The following is a 20,450-nucleotide window of genomic DNA, read 5'->3' on the forward strand; positions in this document are numbered from 1 at the left end:
TACTGTAACAAATTATTTATTCCTCACAGTTACGCAATCTTATGCTCTTATCAGACCATGGCATACTTTGTAAGAGTAGGTCCTTTAACTCAGGCTTCCTGACCAAATTTAAAATTATGTAAGTTATGCTCTACGTCCCCTTACACCCCCAGTTTTATATAGCATTCTTCACTTCCTGTTCTAAACAGTTAGGTAGCATTGCTGCATGCTATTAACAGCTGCTGCGTTTCCCACCTTCCCTAGAGGGCTGTGTTTTCTTAGTGCATGAAGTGACACCTGGTTATAGTTTGTGTATCTTTTCAATTTATAAACCTTTTGGATCCTTTGAACTGTAAGGTGCTATAGTATGTAAGACATTACCTGCTCAAAAATTCATTCACCCTCCTCGTCAGACCAATCTCTAGGTTTAGTGGGCCTCTGGGAACTAGTTATACAATAATTAGATGACAGTGTCTGATCTTGCTCCCATTGAGGTCACTGGGAAATTTGCCAATAACTTCAGTAGGAGTAGGATTGGGTCCACCTCCTCCTGATCACTGTATGAAGCATCAATGTGCATAACAACTAAAGATTACGGATTGTCATTCCTGTAAAAATGGAGAATGAATTTTGGCTCCAGTTTATTAAGGACCTTGACCTTACTCAATGAAGATTAATAGAAATGAAAGTAAAAAAGAATTCTTAGTATTTCAAACAGAATGGATAGGTCAAAAAAAAAAGTCCAGATTTAAAAGGTTACCATCATGTAGGAGTGTAAAGTGCACCGTGGTAAATGCATGCGGCTATCTGCTATCTTCTAGCACATGTACTAAATAAATGAAGCAAACTACTTCCTGAATAAACCCATTAGTGGTTTAATGGATGGATGCCTGTAAGAGTTACAAACAAATGTCCTGCTCCTATTAACATTTATGTACATGAGTAACTTTACACGCATGAATAGTCCCAACGAGTTCAGTGGACTACTCACAAGTGTAAACAGTTTCAGGATTGGGACCAAAAAGGCAGATACCGCTCACTCTAGTTTTATGCATGTGTGATTTTTATATATAATACATTTCCATGGAAAACATCAGTACTAATACCACACTCAGCAATTAAGTTCTCATAAATCAGCAAATCCACAAAGATTAACTCTGACCCTCTGTAGGGGTGTCTCACTCCATCCTCAAGAAAGATTTTCTGCAAACTGCAGTTGTTAAGTAAATTTCATTATGGCTTTAAAAATCAAGGCCAATATTAAATTAGTGTATGCCTTGTTGTACCGTAACTTAGTCTGTAAGGTTGTATAAGAAATTTCAGTTTGTATTATATAATATATATTAAAATTTGTCAGACAATTCATAATTCACAATACACATCATATTTTAAAGGCCTAAATTCAAGGGTCAGAGTTAATCTTTGTGGATTTGCTGATTTATGAGAACTTCAGGAACATTGATTTATTTTTATGAAACATTGGTAGGCTTATTGAAAATTGGCCTTATAATGGGATCCTAACTTAACCTTAACTATGGAGCAAATATTGCCACTCCATAATATCTTAATTAAATTGACATGTTTTTAAATAGCCACCACTAGAGCAGGGTGTTTTATCTTACATTTACCTGGAAGATAACCACTCCATCAGCATGAAAAAACAAAAACAGCAGTCCAAGAATACTCTTGAATCACAAACTACTACTTGACAACTAAAGAACCAACATGCAAACAAAGCAACGGTTCTAAGATGGTGGGCAAGGATAGAGATGTTCAGCTGCTGTTACTTACCTATTCATTTCCTCCACATTCTCTGCTGCAAAATAAAATGTCTTGATCTGTGGGTGGCTGACCTTAATAGCACTTCAAGAAAAAACAACAACAACAATGTACACACACACAGAGGAAGGAAAAGTTAATGTACGTAGGAAAAAACAATGAAATTGTGAGAGCAAATTATCCAAAGCATAACACCTTTGTACATCCCATTCTATTAATGCAGACCAAGTTATCCATTAAGAAATGTATTTCTTTCCTCAAAATTCTGTGCCATTTTTAGTGGAATTTTATAGGTTTGTCATTTTAGCAAAGATACAAAGAACTTTGGGTCAAGATAGATAAGAGGTGTTCTAGTACTGAAAGGACATTTTCAGAAGAAAAAAAAATAGACGTATTTCTAGTCTATTAGCATCATTTTATGTCCTCCTGATTTGTACACCTTTTTGGTGAAGAGAAGGGAGTAAAAAAGATTCTTGTGAAAATAAACGTTATAATGATATTAGCTGCCCTCTAACAAACCAACAATGGTACACGCTTGGGAATCAGCGCTAAAGTATCACAAGAAAGATGTGCCGGCTAAAGAAAAAAGTTTCTAATTCTGGATGTTCACATGCCAAGAATCCATCTCAATTCACCTCTGTTCAGTTGCCCCCCCAAAAAGAAAAGTTGCCTTCTAGTGAAGGACTGGAGGGCCAATGGGACTGGAATCTGCCTACGGGACTGAATTGAAAGTTGATTCCATTTGATGGTTGTCTGGTGGCTTATATAAAATGAATTGAACTCAGTCCAAATACTGCAGGCAAGTAGCTACATAAAGACCATCATCAACTCTGTCAATAAGTGGCAGCTACAATGAAGAACTGTAGAGCAACGGAGACTGAACTAGCTAGTTGAAACACACTGGTAAGTTAAAACAGAAGAAATTTACACTTCAACAGCCAATTTTATCTCTGTTCTGTGGATAACTAGAGGATTTCAGGCAGCCTAAGCAGATCATGGGGCACCTTTTCTCAAAATACCTATGATTTTTTCATTTAAGACATCTCACCATTTTTGAAAGGGCACAACTTTATATGCCCTTCTTCCTACATGTTATTAGGTAGCTTTCTAATTATATGCACCAAACTCTAGAAAGGAGATTATTGTTATCACATAATTTAAATAATAAAGCAAATTATGCTAATTTCTGCATTTTGAAAATAAGATCATAGCAGGTCCCCCATATGTGATCATTAGTACTGGGAGAAAACTTCAAAAGTTTCTGGTAACATTCATTCCAATTTTTAGATGAATTCATTGACTGTTTGCAGCCTTTTTGTGTTGTTTTATTGCAAATATTCTACCAAACCAGTTTCTGTCAGAAATTATCACTGAAACAACCAGTTGGAAATTAATTGGAGAATATCCACAGAAAGCAAACACTGAATTTGCAAATAAGAGTATTTGCAGAGGAATCCTCATTCTAAGAGTTTCACTCATCCAGTCAGAAAATGTAAACACACCCTGTGACTTAAAATTGAACACTTCATACTTGAGCCCCTAACTTTAGGCACCTGTGCCCCTCATTTGCAAACACCATCTATCAGGCTTAGCACTGCAAACGGTCCATTGAAGCCAAAGGCAACAGTCACCACTTGCTGTGTGTTATGTGGATCAGCAAACAAGGGCTCTGAGAAACCAACAGGGAACTCTGGAGCCACAGACTTTCATACTCAGAACATTTTGCCTCTGTTCCTCAAGAATTCAAGTAACAGGCCTGCCAGCAAGCATGCCTTAAGAAAAATGTGGGGATAGAGCACCGGGAGGAAGGCTTTCTCTTAAAAGCTAGGATAAAACCATGTAGTGTTTTGTAGATGAAAAACCAAATCCTTGAACTGCATTTAGAAGCATCTGGAAGACAGTGCAGTGTATGGAGCATGATGGTTGGGGCCAGGCCTAGATAAAATGGTGCCCTAGGCAAGGAGCATCTCCAGCACCCCCATCCCCTTCCATTTGTTAAAATTTTGAATACCTTATTTTTTATTGCATTTGTAGCCCTTTTCATGACTTTGATGCATGACTTGCATACATGACTTATCCCTGTCATATAAGATGATAAATTTTCACGCTAGGATCTGTAAATCTGTATTTATTCATGCCATATGTAAGCAAATAAGAAAAAAAATGTTTCCTCAAATCTTATAGAAATATTTTAATTTTTAAGAATAACTGAAATATACTAATATCAAGAAATTGAACTGTGCACCAACAGGGTGGACCAGTATTAAATACAGGTTTCAGAGTAACAGCCGTGTTAGTCTGTCTTCGCAAAAAGAAAAGGAGTACTTGTGGCACCTTAGAGACTAACCAATTTATTTGAGCATGAGCTTTCGTGAGCTACAGCTCACTTCATCGGATGCATACCGTGGAATCGGTATGCATCCGATGAAGTGAGCTGTAGCTCACGAAAGCTCATGCTCAAATAAATTGGTTAGTCTCTAAGGTGCCACAAGTACTCCTTTTCAGTATTAAATAGTGTTACAGTAGGTGACAATCTTAGAAGGTTACCCTAGTGCTGGGCTCTCATTTCACTTCACTTTGTTCTTATATCTCACTGACTGACTGCTGATGCCCCTCCCCTTATATAGCATGGCTGACAACATTCTAGGAGGTTCAAGGAAAATGTAGTTCTCGGAAAGTCTGGAAGATCCCACAAGATTCTGCAAAGAACATTCCAGCAGGTTAGTGAAAAGTGATTTCACATATGGAATACCTGAAACATTTTACTTCAGACATTCTATTTTCCCCTTTGTTGCTAACAACAAAAACAGCATCTTGAGCCTGGTGCCCCCCAAGCCTGGCACTCTAGGCAGTCACCTAGGTCACCTGCCCCAACTGTAGTAATATATTAAACAGTTTATGCTGCTAAGTAAGTAAGCTGTCATGTCCTGAACAAGCAGAGATTCTGTGTGATCCTCAAGCATATCCCAAAGAATTCATTGCAGTAATCTAATCTAAGGAATAATCCCTGTTAATACACAGCAGTATTATTTATATCATTATTAACCCTCCCAGTTAAGAAAAGGTAGCTAATCAAGAGTATTCTCATTTGGACACCAGTTGGAAGAAAGCCTTTGGCATAAAGTCATATTTGTTGTTTAATAGAGTATTATGACTCTGCATACCAGAGATTTTATCTTTACAAGGGTGCACCAAATTCACTTTCCACAACTCCTAAAACTGCATAAATCCCATGCCAGGTTCTCCGTGGAAGGCTAGCTGCTCAGTCCAGATAGGGCGGCAATACACAGGAGGCGTAGTGAGCAAAAGGCATAGCAGGAAAATAAAACAAAACAAAATAAAATAATAATAATAATTTTCCAGGCAATGTCAAACACACAAAACTAGCTATTCTTTGCACAAAAGTTAAGCCCAGTCATGGTGAAAGTAAGAAACTCAAAAAGAAAAGGAGTACTAGTGGCACCTTAGAGACTAACCAATTTATTTGAGCATAAGCTTTTGTGAGCTACAGCTCACTTCATCGGATGCATTCAGTGGAAAATACGAGGTATTTTCCATTGAATGCATCCGACTGGTATTTTCCACTGAATGCATCCGATGAAGTGAGCTGTAGCTCACAAAAGCTTATGCTCAAATAAATTGGTTAGTCTCTAAGGTGCCACTAGTACTCCTTTTCTTTTTGCGAATACAGACTAACACAGCTGCTACTCTGAAACTTGTAAGAAACTCAGAAGTTCTTGAGATAGTCTATTCATGCCATTTCTGACCTCCATCCCTTTTCATTGACCTGCACCAAATTCAAATGTAGCTTTTGGCATGTAAAATCTTTATTCAGCCAAGCATGGGGCTGAGTGACAAACTTACTACTTTTTCTTGCATTCACTCGCTCGGTCCACAGTGAAGTCTGGCAGGTTGATGAATCCTTCAGCTTTCTCTGCCTGCAACAAAATACGTCACCAGAATTAACCCAGGCTGCAGTGGTGGACACTGCTGACCAAGATTAGATTAATTCCCGACAACCTTTTATTCCATGCATATACATTCCTAGTGCAAGGAGCAAGATAGGACCCACTTTTATGTGACTGTGTGTAGGGGAATCAGAAACCCTGCATGGGTTGCCCATCTCATTGTGATGGCGGTGCCACTCCACCTCCTGTGCAAGTGGGCAGGGTGTGGGCATAGCTTTTGCTCCACACCCCCAAGAATCAAGCCGCACAGGTGAACTGGCACAGCAGGGGATGGAATCTGCACCTTGTATAGGGTTAGGAAAGATTACTCCCCCTTCTGGAGCAACCATGCACTGACTCATATTCAGGATTTGTCACACTCTGGTTCATAGGGTCAGCTATGGATACAAGTTCCAAAAGCAAAATTTAGCCTCGGGTCTGAAGAGGACTAAAATAGAGGAGGCGCTAGGGGAAAGCAGCTCCCTTTGTAATGATCAGTGATCACATGCTGGTACTGCTGTACATGAGCAAAGTCATCAGCCAAACCTCATACATGCAGCATGGGAAACTGAACCCTTAACCTTCAGCTCCAAAAAACAGAAGTTTCTTCTCATTTGAGGTGAAGGATAATGTCAATATAGGTCAGTAGGAGTGAGAACCATATCCTCTTTTCAGGTGTGGCCATTAGAGACAGTCTCAGAGGGGTAAGCACTTGAGTTGACATTCAGTACAACAGTGCTTCATACACCTTGCTAAAATAAAGGGCTCGATTTCCCAGGCTTCCTTTATTCACCCACAACATAGCCAGTGCAATTTAGACATCTAAATCTCTGATTTGCAGGTATAATTAGTTAATTAAGCATTTGCAGGTGGGATTTTCAGAAGTGCTCATCCTGGAGCCAGTTAAATGCCTGGTAAGTGAAACACAGAGGTGCTGAGGAAGGACGGACAAAGTGCACTTCCCCTGATTTGAGTTAATAAAGTTGCAGCCTGCTGCTGAAATCCATCCCCATGTCTGTCTTCATTCACCTGTGCATCCTGCTCAATCACTGTAGACCTGAACCCTTCCCCTCCTATGAATGGCGGTGATGCAGACAAATAAGAACCTGCATCTGTATGTGTGGGGGGGAATATGGATTTGTTCTTTCAAAAAAAGATTAGAAATATTAATTCCTGAACTATGCATTTCTTGTGCCTCCCCCTCAACCCTACCGCATTATAATTCTGAAAACATATACTGTGAAAAGCAGCTGAGCTATCTAAAGATATTTCAAAGAGCAAGGATAATTCAGATGGAGCAAAGATGCAGAAGACTGACAGCATCTCAAACTACATTGTTTGTCTGTGAATCTGAAGTGACTATAAAAAAAGGAGGATATTAGCCAAGAATAGTCTCACATTTTTATACGTCAAATATTTAAACTAGAGCAACTGAAGACATTGATTGAGAAAGTAAGTGCAAAGGAAGCAATGAGGTTAATCATAGGAGGTGAGGAAATTACAGTTTGGTAGACGGGCTTCTTCTGCAGTGAGAAATGTTATTGGTTTGCTACTGTTGTTTTTTGTCTTCTCTGGATTATAATTTTAATTATCTGTCCAGGGTGCTGAGAGAGTGGGTTAGGTTTCTTTTATGTTTCACATGTTGAAATGTAATGAAGTTAAATTAACAGCAAGCAGGAGATCAGAAGTTTGTTTGTTTTTTTAAAGGAAAAATAATGTGTAGGAGAGAATTTTACCAAAATCGTATCATATTTAAAATGGGATAAACAATACCCTGAACAAATGCTTTCAACCTAGCAGCCACAAAATAAATGAAAGCCAGTAAGAGAAAGAGGAATTCTGGGAAAGTGCCTTCCAAGGTTTGGCCACTGACAGTACTAAGGGAAGAGAACAAGTTATGCAGGTGTAAGCAGTGTCAGGATGAGCTCCACCCTGACATCTGGTGGTGAGGTGTGTCAAGTTGTGGAAAAGAACTTCAGGGGCTGATCTCATTTGCATAGGCACACCGACCCCACCTAGAATGAGGCCATAGCTGCCCAAATGGTCACTTTGGCTGCTGTGGGATCCCCAGTGTCTCTGTTATTGGGGCAGGAAGAATAATTTGTTATTACCCTGATTATGGGAACTGTGCTTGGAACTGTACTTGGCCTTTTGTTATGATGGAGGGACTCACCATCAACTAAGTAGCACTCGCTAGGCAAGGGTCATGGGTTTTAAAACTCTGTGAATTGAGAGAGGCTGGGGACAAGTATTAATACTTGGTGGCATGGGCCCCCTTGGTGAGGGCCTTACATGCTAATTGCACTTCCTCCTCTCTCCACTGTGGAATATCAGAGCTACTTTTGATTCCATTAGGAATCTAGTTACAGGCTGCTGAGCTCACTTTGGGCTAATGGTGCACCAGCACTGAGGCTCCCCTACTACAAGCTGAATTCACCAAAGAGCTGAACTGACTAAGAGCTGAAATCACTGAGTGTTGTGTTAAGTAGTGGGGGAGCCTGAAGATATATTGTGGAGCAGTTTGCGGGATGGCTGGAGTGCCTTGTGGACAGGCTGGTGGAGCAGTCCGTAGGACGGAGGGAGCTGCTGGTGGGACGCGGAGCAGTTTGTGGACCGGCTGGTGGAGCAGTTCGTGGGACGGCGGGAGCTGCTTGTGGGCCGCGGAGCTGAGTGAAGGAGTTCGTGGGGCAGCTGGCAGAGCGGAGCGAAGCGAAGACCTATGGAGCTGTGGGGCGGTCAGCTTCAGATCATGTAAGGTGCCTCTTACCCCCGTCCCATCTCCACCCAGGTTGGGAGGTAAAGCTCCGCAGATAAACTTTCGAACTCTGGGGCTGCCCTGACCAGGGACAGAGACTTTTGGGTCATTGGACTTTTGGGACTTTGGGTGATTTGGGGTTGCTGGACTCAAGAACCAAAGGGAAAGGGGCATGCCCCAGTTTGCTTGGGGTGGGTTTTTTGCCCATGGGTTGTGTTATGAATTCTGTTGGTGGTGTTTCCCCAACGTAATGCCACATTGTTTCTCTCTGTTATTAAAAGGCTTTTTGCTACACTCAGACTATGTGCTTGCGAGAGGGGAAGTATTGCCTCTTGGAGGCGCCCAGCGGGGGTGGTATATATTTGTCCCAGGTCACTGGGTGGGGGCTCGAGCCGATTTGCATTGTGTTATTGGAATGGATCCCCTAGATATTGAACCCGGCCCTTGTTGCTGCCAACTCTGACGGGCAGAAGGGTTACACAGGGTTAGAGTACCGAAATCTTGGTTACCTCCTGAGCTAAGTACAGTAAACAGACTATGTCTACATTTCTCTTCCCAGTATAAGCCTACAAAAACAAATGCCAACACAGTTGAGTGCTCCATGTGGTGCCTAGCATAGCATTGAAACAGAGGTTATTAAATGCACCATTGGACTGGAAAGGTACATCCACAATGCTGGGTTCTCCACTCCATCCACCGCCAATCTAGCTATACAATTTTAGAAATCGAGATTAAGATGATCTTTCTAAAAAGGAACATCCCTCACACCCTCACCCCCAGCCCTAGCCACACACCAACTAACCGAAATTTAAAGCAAGAATGAATAAACTTTGCAACACCAGGAGGCTCTTTGGCAGCACATAATACGTATCTCCATTTATAGAAGAAAGAAGAAGAAGAAGAAGAAGAATGCACACTACCATACTATATGTTTTTATATCTTCCTTGAGGGATCAACAAGATACTACTTGTTGGTAAATTTTGCCATTACTGAAAACGGATGCAAATTTAAGGCATTCAGAGTGTTCTTAATACACTTTTTACCATTTTAAAAGGTTGTTCAAAAATTGGAGCAGGTTCAGAGAATAGCTAAAAAATGGATCGAAGTTTGGACAAAATGCCTGACAGTGAGAGATTTAAAAAGCTCGATCTGTTTAGCTTATTAAAAAGAAGTTTTAGAGATGATTTGATTACAGTGTATAAGTACCTTCATGGGGATGAAATACCAGGTATTAGACTCCTTAATCTAGCAGAGAAAGGTATAACAAAAACCAGTGACTGGAAGTTGAAGCCAGCTAAATACAAATTAGAAATAAGGCACTAATTTTTTTTAACAGTAAGGGTGATAACCATTGTAACCAGCTCCCAAGGGAAGTGACACTTTTTCTATTGATACCTTCAAATCCAGATGGATAGCCAAACACTTGTTATGCTTCAGTCACACAAGTTACTGGGTTCAACATGGGGAGAACTAGGTGAAATTCTATGGCCTGTGGTATACAGGAGTTCAGACAAGATGATCTAATGGACCACCCTCACCCCCCAACCTTAAAAATCTATGAATTTATAAATCCAGGGAATCCTAGCCCTTTCCATTCATCTACAGAGAGTGTACCTTTATAAACAAGTGTAGGATATAGCTGTAAGTCTCATTTGGGGATTTTTCAGATTACAGTTGACCTTCTTGTTCCACTGTGGGCCACTCAGTTTTAAATGGGAATCTTTCCCCTCAGTCATTTAGGAAGATGGATACTTACAGCCTCAGTACAACAGTGCACTTAAAAAAAGGTGCTTCAACTAAGCATGGGATTCAGTCCAGCTGAAGCCACATGACTATTCATGTTCTTAACGTTAAGTAGGTGATAAATACTTTGCTGGAGCGGAACAATGGTGCTCAGCACTTTGCAGGATCAAAGTGTAAGTGCATTTTAGGGTTCCATGTTCATTGTGACTTCATAATTTCCACAACACATTTGATTCATTTGCAAGTTGGACATGCCTTTGTTGTTTTGGGTTGTGTGTTTTTTTATTAATTATTATTCTTATTGCTTTGTTTTGTTTCTGTTTTAAACTGACAGCTCTATAATCTAGACCTGGTATCTTCCCTGAAATCCCAAGACATGCAGCAGGTATAATTGGGAACAAAGTTGTGATAGCTGTGTTTGCTCCCCAATATTAGCATGTGTAAAAACCAGTCAAATTTTATTGTCACAGAAATCAGCAAATGGGATGGATTCTAAATAAGCACAGGGAGCAGAATAATGTGCCATTTTGACAGTCACTTTTTGGAGTGGAATGGCATTTTAAAAGCTTTTTAAAATTTTAAAAGCTGAAAAGTCATAAGCCATTATCTTTTGTCTCAAGAATTATTTTCTAACATTATTTTAAATGTACCATTATTAATTTCATAAGGATATGGTCAAGCTTCTCTATGATCCTGTTGTAATATCTCAAGATGGCCATGAAGGATTCAAATTAAAAGAACCCTGATCTACCTTTATAGCAGGATGTTCAAAAAGAAAGAACAAACTGATACATTGTGATTTTGAGATGGGTTACCCTACATAGAAAGGGAAACTGCCCAATCGTTTGAAAGTTCACAAATCAAGATACAGTATATCATCATGCATAAACTGGGATGTGCATTTAAAAAATATATATATATATCATTGGTATGTTAGAGCCTAGTATTAGAAGCAGCTCTCTTGCTGAAAAGTCAGTGACTATAGCTGGTTTGTGAAAAATTTCAAAATTTTTAAGCTGTCAAATGATTTTAAAAATCATAATTAATTGCGAGATTACAAAAATTGTTGCAATTAATCGCACTGTTAAACAGTAATAGAATACCAATTTAAATGTATAATATCCATTTCAATGGGTTTGAAATAAACCCATTTGTTTTTTAGTTTTAATGTTTTGCGATATTAAAGCAATTTATAAAATATAAATCATTTCCATTTTAGGCAAACAAAAAATATCTATAAAAATCTTGAGAAGTATTTTGATTAAAAATGTCACCAGATTTGTTGCAAAACACAAACTGGTTCATTAATGCCAACTTTTTTAAAAAACGGATCAATTTTTGACCAAAAAAACCCTTTTCATTCAAAAGATTTCAACCAACTATATTTGTGATAGACACAAAACACAGGATCCCAGTGAAAGATACTAAGCCACTTTACCATTTACTTTAATAGGTTGAATACCCTTGGCTATGGTTTTGGATTCTTATCTTTACTTTTTACGTGTTATTTATGTGATGCTGTATGGAATCTGGGGGACACTTGAGGATATTATGAATATCAATATTGTCAAATTGCAATGAGTTGTGCCAGATATGCCCTGTAAGGTATCTGAAAAAAATGTTATAATTTGCCAGATATGATGATCTTGTTTATATGTTTGTACCACCTTCGTATTATGGGTTATAGATATGTATGTATGTCTGTATTTCAAAACTTGTGCTATGTTTCTGGGTGACACCCCCAGAGAGTTTCAGCAGTGCCTAGCCTGCTTGATGGCTCATTAAGGATCATCAGCTATACAACTGACTCATTGAGAGAAGGCAGATACACCTTGTGACTCAGCAAGGCATGCAGGGACATGCCTATGGACAGAACTCTAAGGTTTCCAAGCCATGTGCTGGGCAGCTTGCGTTTGGGACAAAGGAAGCACAGGCCACATGGCAAAAGACTATAAGAGGCAGCTGCATCTTCTCCATTTTGTCTTCAGTCCTGCTTCTTGTCTTCAATCCTGCTTCTTACCTCTGGAAGGACTTTGCTACAAACTGACGCTCTGAACAAAGGACTGAATGATCTATCCAAGCTGTGGATGTGTTCCAGAGGGACTTTCAAGCCAGCAAACACACCAATTACTGCTAAGAACTTGATATATTGACTTTGAAGTCTTTGTACATATGTGATTGTTTTACCATGTAACATCTCTCTTCTTGTTTTTTCTTTATAATAAACCTTTAGTTTTAGACACTAACGGATTGGCTGGCAGCATGGTATTTTGGGTAAGATCCAAACCTATATTGACCTGGTAATGTGGCTGACCCTTTGGGGTCAGAAGAACATTTTGTATATGTGAGCAGAGTTTTTTTAAAATAACTTCTCACTGTACTGGACTTAGGGTGCTGGCTGGGAGCCAGAGAACTGGAATGCAATAAAGAGGGCTGTGTGATTTTTTTTCTTCTTCTTCTTCTTGATAATTGGTGTGGGGAATCAGAAGCACAGTTTGTCACTGGTTGGGGAGTTTAACTTCAGTGTTATCCACCAGTCTTGGGAGTATCTGCTCTCCCTTTTGCAATATGCCCTGACCTTGGCATTTCCAGTGAGGGCTATCCCAGGCACCATGCTTCTGTTCTCTTAAAAGTTAAGAGAACATAAGCAATAGGGGGAAAGGTGAGAAATTGATAGCGCTGGAGATTGAAGTTGTCACTTCATCCACAGAACAGCAGAGCACTGACAGCACAAACTGGTTTCTGTGGCCTCATCAGCATGCTTCAGTTGTGGCTGGGGGGACCATTTGTAGACATGAGTGAGAAGTTCAACCTCCATGTCTACTCAATGCTCTGCTTCTCCGATAAATCCTAAGATTGTCAGTTGTGGATAATTTTTGTAATGTTTATCCAGGCCTGTGAGGAACCAGAATGAAAATGAACTGACCTCATAGTCCAACGAACAGTCAGCAGAAGGCAATGACTTTTCGTCAGTGCCAAAGGGTCTGATGAGCACAGTTTAAACACAATTAGTTAGAGCAAAACTTAAGGATAAATGTTGAGTCTATCATCACCTGAACCCCCTTTTATTGTATTCATCAGATGATTTTTCTAAGCTGATTCCTCATGAAACGGTGTTAGAGATCAAGACTTTGAACAATGTGTATAGCTATAGAAGGAAACTTGGAATTTTTGTCCATCCACTGAAAGTCACACAAGTAATCCTACAGATACACAACAAACAGTTGATTAGTCTCCCACTTTCCAATGAATCACAGGTGCACATGTGAGACAGATGTGAGATGAAACAGGAGTCTAGCACCAGAATTATTTGTGTTCATTTTTTCCCTTCCATGCAGAAGTAATGCCCCACTCACAAGGTTTCAGTATGAATGCTCCAGACTAGAACTAAAACTGCTTGGGGGAGGCAGAACCTGATGATGTCCTTTCTAAATGTTCCGTTTAGAAGCATCCATCCGTACAGAACAGCAACAAAAAGAGGGAACTAGAGACTAGCAGACAGTGACTCTCAAAGATGTCTGGAGTTCAGTCTGGATACGCATTCAGACATTTTGGAGCTTATCAGACTAACTTATTAAGATTGCCCCACTTACTCCCAAATCAGTTCTCATTCACACCTTTCAACCCAATCAGATCCTTCTCCGTTTCCTTCTCCCAAGGTACTTCCTGACTACCTTAACTGTCTCTCCTCATCCTTTTTTATTAAGGTCACAAATCTGCCACTGTTCCTGTTGAGATTTCCCAGCTGCTGTCTTCTGATACACTGCTGGTGAGTCGTGAATGCATTCGTTCCCCATTCCCTCTTCCGTGGAAGACCCAATATTTGAGCACAATAGCCAGATCAACAAAGTTCCAGAGCTTCTGAGGCCTTAGGACAGATTTAATCAAGAGCATGCAATGCACTGGGGACTGTGGAGAATACCTCACCCTAACCTGAGAAAACAGAAATGTGGATTCAGTTAGAGATTCCACACAAATTCTGATATTTCTCCAGCCTTACTAGAAAAAGGCCATCAACAGCACACTGCTGTTGCTATGCTACCGTTGTCAGTATCTGGTTGACTGTAGCATCTACAGAAAGTGAAAAAACCTCTTGCTTCTTAAAATAAAGAAAGGGGTCATACAGAACCACAGACAGCCTAGGTCACTCACTTCATTCATTCATTTGACCTCAGCTTGATTCCGCCCTCACCACTCTTCACCAGTGTGTCAGTGTCAAAGGATCTATGTTTAAAGGCCCTTTTCTACAGTAATCTGAGTTGAGTGTTTAGATGCTAAAGTGGAAAGTTACTCTGCTGCCTCCTCCCAGCCTGACATACAGCAGCTGATCCCCACATTGTTGAAACTACAGAATATTCTAATGTTCTTTAAAACATATAGGGCCCAATTCTTAGGTCAGTTGTGCTGGTGTAAGTCAGGATTAACTCTACTAACGGTAATATAATTGCACCAGTATAAAAATTGGTGTCATGCAGGTGAATTGGGTCCATAATATCTTTCAGCAAGTCAATAAGAAACCAGCAGAATCTTATTATATGCTGGTCCACAAACACTGCATCTTTATTCTGCTTCAGGCACTTGCATTTAGGAGCAGGAGTGATTAAGTGGCCAAGGCATTAACGAGCATTTCTAAACATCAGTGAAGAGGTGAAAATATTCGCTAAGCTATAAAATATAATGGGCAAAATACAGCCCCAGGAGAATTCCCCTGAAATTAATCAAACTGCACCTGGGATGGCTTCGATCTAATAAAGGGTAGGCGAGAAAGGTTTCCTCTTCCTTTGACACCTTTTCGTTGGTGTGATGCTGCTGAGCACTGTCTAGAGCTACGCTGGGGGGAGGCCTGTTCTTTAAGTTGTCCAAGGTAACAATAGACCAGCTCAGCCTGTTACATAAAATTGTTTATAAAATCAAGAAAAGGTGGAGACAAATGAGCCAGTACAAACTGGACTGCTTACATTAAAACAACGGTGATGAGGGGTCTTCCAGGCATAAAGTTGCAGATTGATAGGACATTGATCTGAAAGAGTCTCAAAATGGGAGGAAATGTTTAGGGTTGAAATCACTGAAATGTTTTTTGAATGGTTAACTAAATAAAGTAGCCACCCCTTTTTGGACATGGTCCATCTGGGGGTCACTCAGTGACAGTCAGGGGTGTGGGACATGGACTGTAAGGAGACAACTTTATCACCATAGCTTCTATCTCCATCATCTCCTCGGACCCCAGAATCTACCATTGGGCCTTCATCATCCTGATCCTAAGAGAGAGTCCTGAACAGAGCAAGCCAGGGAGAGGAAACTGATGATAGCGCCACCTCCACCTGGGATGTAAGATTTGCATTTCACTCCCTCATGTCAATTTCCTTCCCACTCTTAGTTTTCCTCTTTCCGATCTCTCTCTTTCCTTTTACTTTTGGTCCAAAAAAATTCTGTTTAGCAGGCCAAGTCTGACATGTCTCAGAGTGGCTGATAAACCTGTGCTATGCCCGTGCCTCTCCAGTATCAAGGCTGAAAGTCAGATTCAACAGCAGAGTCAGGAGCTGCATTTTCTAGCCTTGTTATTCTTCTCTCCTCGTGTGTCTGTCTTCTTTTTATATTAAAGAAGGAAGGATTGGACTCAACAACAACGGCGGCAACAAGAACTGCTGCAAACCACCTCAATGGTCTTCTCTTTTCCTCTAAAAGAACAGTTAATAGCATCTAAAAAGAGCCCCGGAAAGGAGTTTCTCTCTATAAAAGAACTCTCTCCAGCTAAAGGGATGTTAAAATGAAAACCTTTCTTTATATTTTACGTTTAAATGTTTTAGCAGCTTTCTTTGACAAAAGGTTTTTAAAAATTTTAGCGGTAATTGCTACAATTTAACTAAGCCAGTGAAGATGTGACAAGAAATCCCAGACCACACTTAACTGTTCACTGTTGTAATTGTAAACAAAGCTTTCAGTGACATCTTACCCCTTGTTGGGCCCAAGACATCCCTTTTTCAGCAGGACAGCTATTTGCATTTTTAAAAGTTAATCATTCACTATTCAGCAATTTAAACTCCACTGTGCTGTCCTAGTCGCCTAATCCCCTGACCCCTCCCAATTCAGTGCAGGTGTCCACAGAAAAAACACAGTAGGAGCTTTTGTGCCAGATCCATGGGACACATGAGTGAAACAGAGCAGTGAATGTGATGACAACAAGACAAGAGATAACACCACAATGAGCTGGCCAAGCTGTAATTCTGACACCAGCTTTACTATCAGGCAACAAAAATATCAAAAGGAGAGTAAAAGACAGGTCAAGCAAGGTTCAAACTGCAGGTGGGAGAAATAAGCAAGTCCCCTTATTAAAATTATGCAATTAGTTCCATTGAGAACATGAGGAGAGTGCTGCCCCTTCCTTGACGGTAAGTGCCTGTAAGCTTCTTCAATTTGCAAGTTCCTTCCAGCATTTAAATGACAGTGGAGCCTGTGAAGAACACGCAGGCTTAAAGGAACAGACTGTCTGACAAATCCATTTCACAAGTGCTTGCAGAAACAAAAAATGTAGAAAGTTTCTAGTATTTGCTCATTTTGCAAGAAATCTCAGGGCTGAGCAAAAACTAAATAAGCCCGATCATTTATATATCTCCAGATTATACTTCAGATCTTCCCCAACTCTTTCCTTCCCAGTGCCAGTAGTCCCTGCTTAGTCACTCACACACAGTTAAGAGTTTATTGTACTCACCAATTGGCTGCTGTACCAGTATAATGATGACCCCTTCAGCACAAACCAGAACTTTTTCCATTTGTTACCAATGAAAGGTCCTTTTTCCTTTTTCTTGTAGAGCCACCCCTGGTAATCAGCTTGTCCCAGGTCCTTACACGATATCCTCCGTCGACTCATAACAACAATCTCTGTGCCATTAAAATAAATGGTTCTGCTTGTTTAAATCTACAAAGCTAAATAAATTAAATATATCAGACCATCTACATTTGCTATATTAACAGTCATCCAAGTGTCTCTTAAAATGCACATCAAAGTCAGATGGTCAGTCAGTTTTATGATGTCTGTTAGACACATTCATTTAAAAGGCATTCTAAATGTACAAAGATAAAATGAGAAGATGTTCTCAGAAAATAAATTACATGTACTGATTACTCTAAAGATAATTGCACACAAATAAGACATGAATTATTGTAAAATAAAACAAACTAGATAAAAATGTGTTTCGTCCTTCTTACAGCTGCATTAGAAAACAATAGATCTATTTAAGTCACAGCTAGAGAGGACTAGCTTTCAACTAAATGAAAAGCTGCATGTCTCTCTCTAGAATCTCCAGCTCTGTGTCTATTGACATACCACAAAGGCTTAGTCCAAAAGAACAGCATGCTGTCATTTTTTCAGAATTGATGCAAAAATAAGCAGAGTTTAACCAACAGTCCTTCACCAGCTAACCAGCGGTACGAAAACCTCGACCTCCCCCCAACAAGACACACTTTTAAAAAAAAGAAAAGAAGAGGGGAAAGATCCGTTACCTTGACTTTTCTGTTTGGTCTTCTGACGCAAGGGAACCTGCAAGAAATGCAGGAAGGAAAGAAAGGAAATTTCAGATTGTGTTACAACATTTGTAAAGAAAGACTGGGGCAACTGGAGAGGGGGGTGTTTATCTAAAAACCCACTTGCAGCTAAAGGGAAGCTACTAGCTGAAGCATAAAATGTGTTAATTAAAACTGATGTATGTGCAGTTGAACAAGAACAAATGTAGCACTATTATACATATGAATCAATCCACTAGTGCTTCCTGTTTCACACCCACAGGAGCCTCTCTCGGATTGCTTTTTAGCTGAATCGTATAATGTTCTCTGAAGCAAAAAAAAGAAAAGTTAAGCCTGCAACATTTTAAGCCTCATTGCCTTTATTAGGGATAATTACTAATATGTAAGGGTGAAAAAAACATGGCAGGTATTTTATCATCACTGATATAGCACATTGTGGGCATTACTGTAAACAAATAATAAAAACAAAAATATCACTGCTTTTCCCCCCTCTTTGTCTTTCTGGTACACATTGCCCCCTACATGAGTAAGATGTTGACAGAATACGTTACAGATAGGAGGATAGTGTCTCAATATTAAAAAAATATGGTCCACATTTGGTGGATTTTCCTCATTATAATGTATAATATATATGCTTAGTTGATTATGTTATCCCATATATATTTATGTATTTTAATTATAGGCACTCATTTTCATATTTTACATATAGTATATTTTATCCAACATTATTATATGGAAAATACATTTGCCTTACTGAAAAATAAAGACATGAAACTAAGGGTTATCAGCTTGAGTTAAAACCTATAGGGGAGCCTGACGTTGAATTTGAGCTGCCAACTCAAATTAAAAGCTGAGTTGCTGTGTTTTCACTGCTATTTTAACCTGAGTTAGTTCATGTGGGTTAGCTAACCCAAGTTAAGAACACACCATTTTGTGCAGTGTACACATAACCTAAACTGAATGAAGTGGAGTCCAGAGAATAGGGAATTAGGAATCAAAAGTCCTGGGTTCTACTCTTAGCTCTCCCCTGACCTGTTGTGTTACCTCAGACAAGGCAACTCACTGCTCTTTGCCTCAGTTTTCCCATCTATAAAATGGGGAAAATAATAGATACTCTTTTTAAAACATTCAGACCTCTCACTGAAAAATGATGCATACAAGCTTAGTATTTTGATATTTGTTTACACACACATCCAGCTATGCAGAGGTGATATTCATCTGATGAATTGCAGAACTGTGTAACAAAGGACTATAATGTATCTTTGAACACTTAACTTGCCAAGATATTCGTCCTTTAAGTTATATTATCTTTAGGGAGAGAAAAGCTATTTTATGCTCTTTGGGGAGGTTTTCATGGCTCCACGTACCGGTGAACTCATGGTAACTAAGACGCTTAGCTTTAGAGTGGCCAGGGACACACACACACAAATATCAAAATCATGTTTTTCTAAACCTCAAACATTTTCTCAATATTTTGCTCTGTAACATAGGTAACACATACATAACTGTGCACCAGAAAGTTTTTATTGGTGCTTATTTGGGATGACCTACCTAACTCACTTGTGGATGGCTTTGCCAAGAGTGAACGATCCCAGACTCATCATTTTTTATTTATGCTGTAGTCCATTGGATGTTTCTCTCAGGACAATGTTTTCCTTGATCTATTCCCATGGAGCAATGAGCAAATAGACCAGTTACATGGGAGCCACTAATGTTCCCCCACTCCCATATGGGATGACCCTGAAGTCGTCTTTCCAAAGGAAGTTGTCCCTGACTCAGGCCTGAGCCCATAGGAAAATAGTAAGGGCTGCCAGGACTACCTCCTTGGACCCAGTACCTCCTACCTAGCAATTAGGCTGGGATGACGAAAGAGGGAGACGAAATAACACCTCTTATGCAGAAACCAGGTAGTGGGAATGATTCCATGATGCTGTAAATCGCATCGTGTAAATCCAGATTAACGAAATGTCATGATGGTAAAATTGCAACACAGTGACAGGATGTGGCTCTCTGTAACTATTTGATGAAGAAGTAGCTCTCCTGCTAATGCACGACCTTTATCACTGAGCTAAAGCAAAATAGCTTAGACCATAGACTGGTTTGAACGGAAGAGACAGAATCCTCATTGCATGAATCATTTATAACTGAACGGGACGAATCACTGGTAAATACATTGGAGGCAGCAATCCCAGGATCTGGGCATGGATTGCAGTCACCATGAATTAATATACACTTCTGGTACCAGTTTCTATGGTTCTAGTAGCAGAAAGCCATGAACTTTTCTGTTAGATGACAAACATGAAACCTATGACTAGTGTGCTCTGTTTTCACAAGCCCAACAGCCTTTATTACGTGTTAATAAAATCATATAAAAATAAGAACAGGAGCACTTTTTCTTCTTTAAAAAAATATTCCATTTATTCCTAACAGGTCATGGGCACAGTCAAGGGTCCCTGTAGTCCAGGACTCTGCAGCAGTGGAATTTGTCATGGAATCTCCCCACTCTCACAGAATTTCAGCTCTGATATCCCTCCTGGTCCCAAAGCTAATAAATTTAATATGGGGAAAAAACAGCTGTACTCACTGAACTCGTGTTCATATTTAATATTGTTGAAACCTCCATTTTTTTAAATTTAATCTACCACTACACTTGCAGTCTGCAGTTTGACAAAAAATCCAGAGACTTGCAAAATTTAGGTCCAGCTTGTCACAAAACACACAGGAT

The 20,450-nt window shown here is 39.8% G+C and overlaps 1 protein-coding gene across 8 annotated transcripts in view; it reads right to left on the reverse strand.

Moving 5' to 3' along the window:
- IPCEF1 (interaction protein for cytohesin exchange factors 1) overlaps positions 1-20,450 on the reverse strand; it is a 123,477-nt gene that overhangs the window by 41,252 nt on the left and 61,775 nt on the right. For 4 of the 8 annotated variants that reach the window (XR_012158098.1, XM_073337715.1, XM_073337709.1 and 1 more), the window contains exons 3-6: positions 17,705-17,741; positions 16,914-17,083; positions 5,623-5,696; positions 1,771-1,842 (exon numbers count right to left, since the gene is read on the reverse strand). Coding sequence is in view for 7 of the 8 variants with exons in the window: in XM_073337715.1 (XP_073193816.1) it covers positions 1,771-1,842; positions 5,623-5,696; positions 16,914-17,083; positions 17,705-17,741 (353 nt within the window). In the remaining variant the exon portion in view is untranslated. The other 4 variants (XM_073337712.1, XM_073337711.1, XM_073337713.1 and 1 more) reach the window with 4 other exon arrangements.

The sequence above is a fragment of the Lepidochelys kempii genome, chromosome 3 (genome assembly GCF_965140265.1).
Source record: "Lepidochelys kempii isolate rLepKem1 chromosome 3, rLepKem1.hap2, whole genome shotgun sequence".
Classification (NCBI taxonomy): Eukaryota; Metazoa; Chordata; order Testudines; family Cheloniidae; genus Lepidochelys; species Lepidochelys kempii.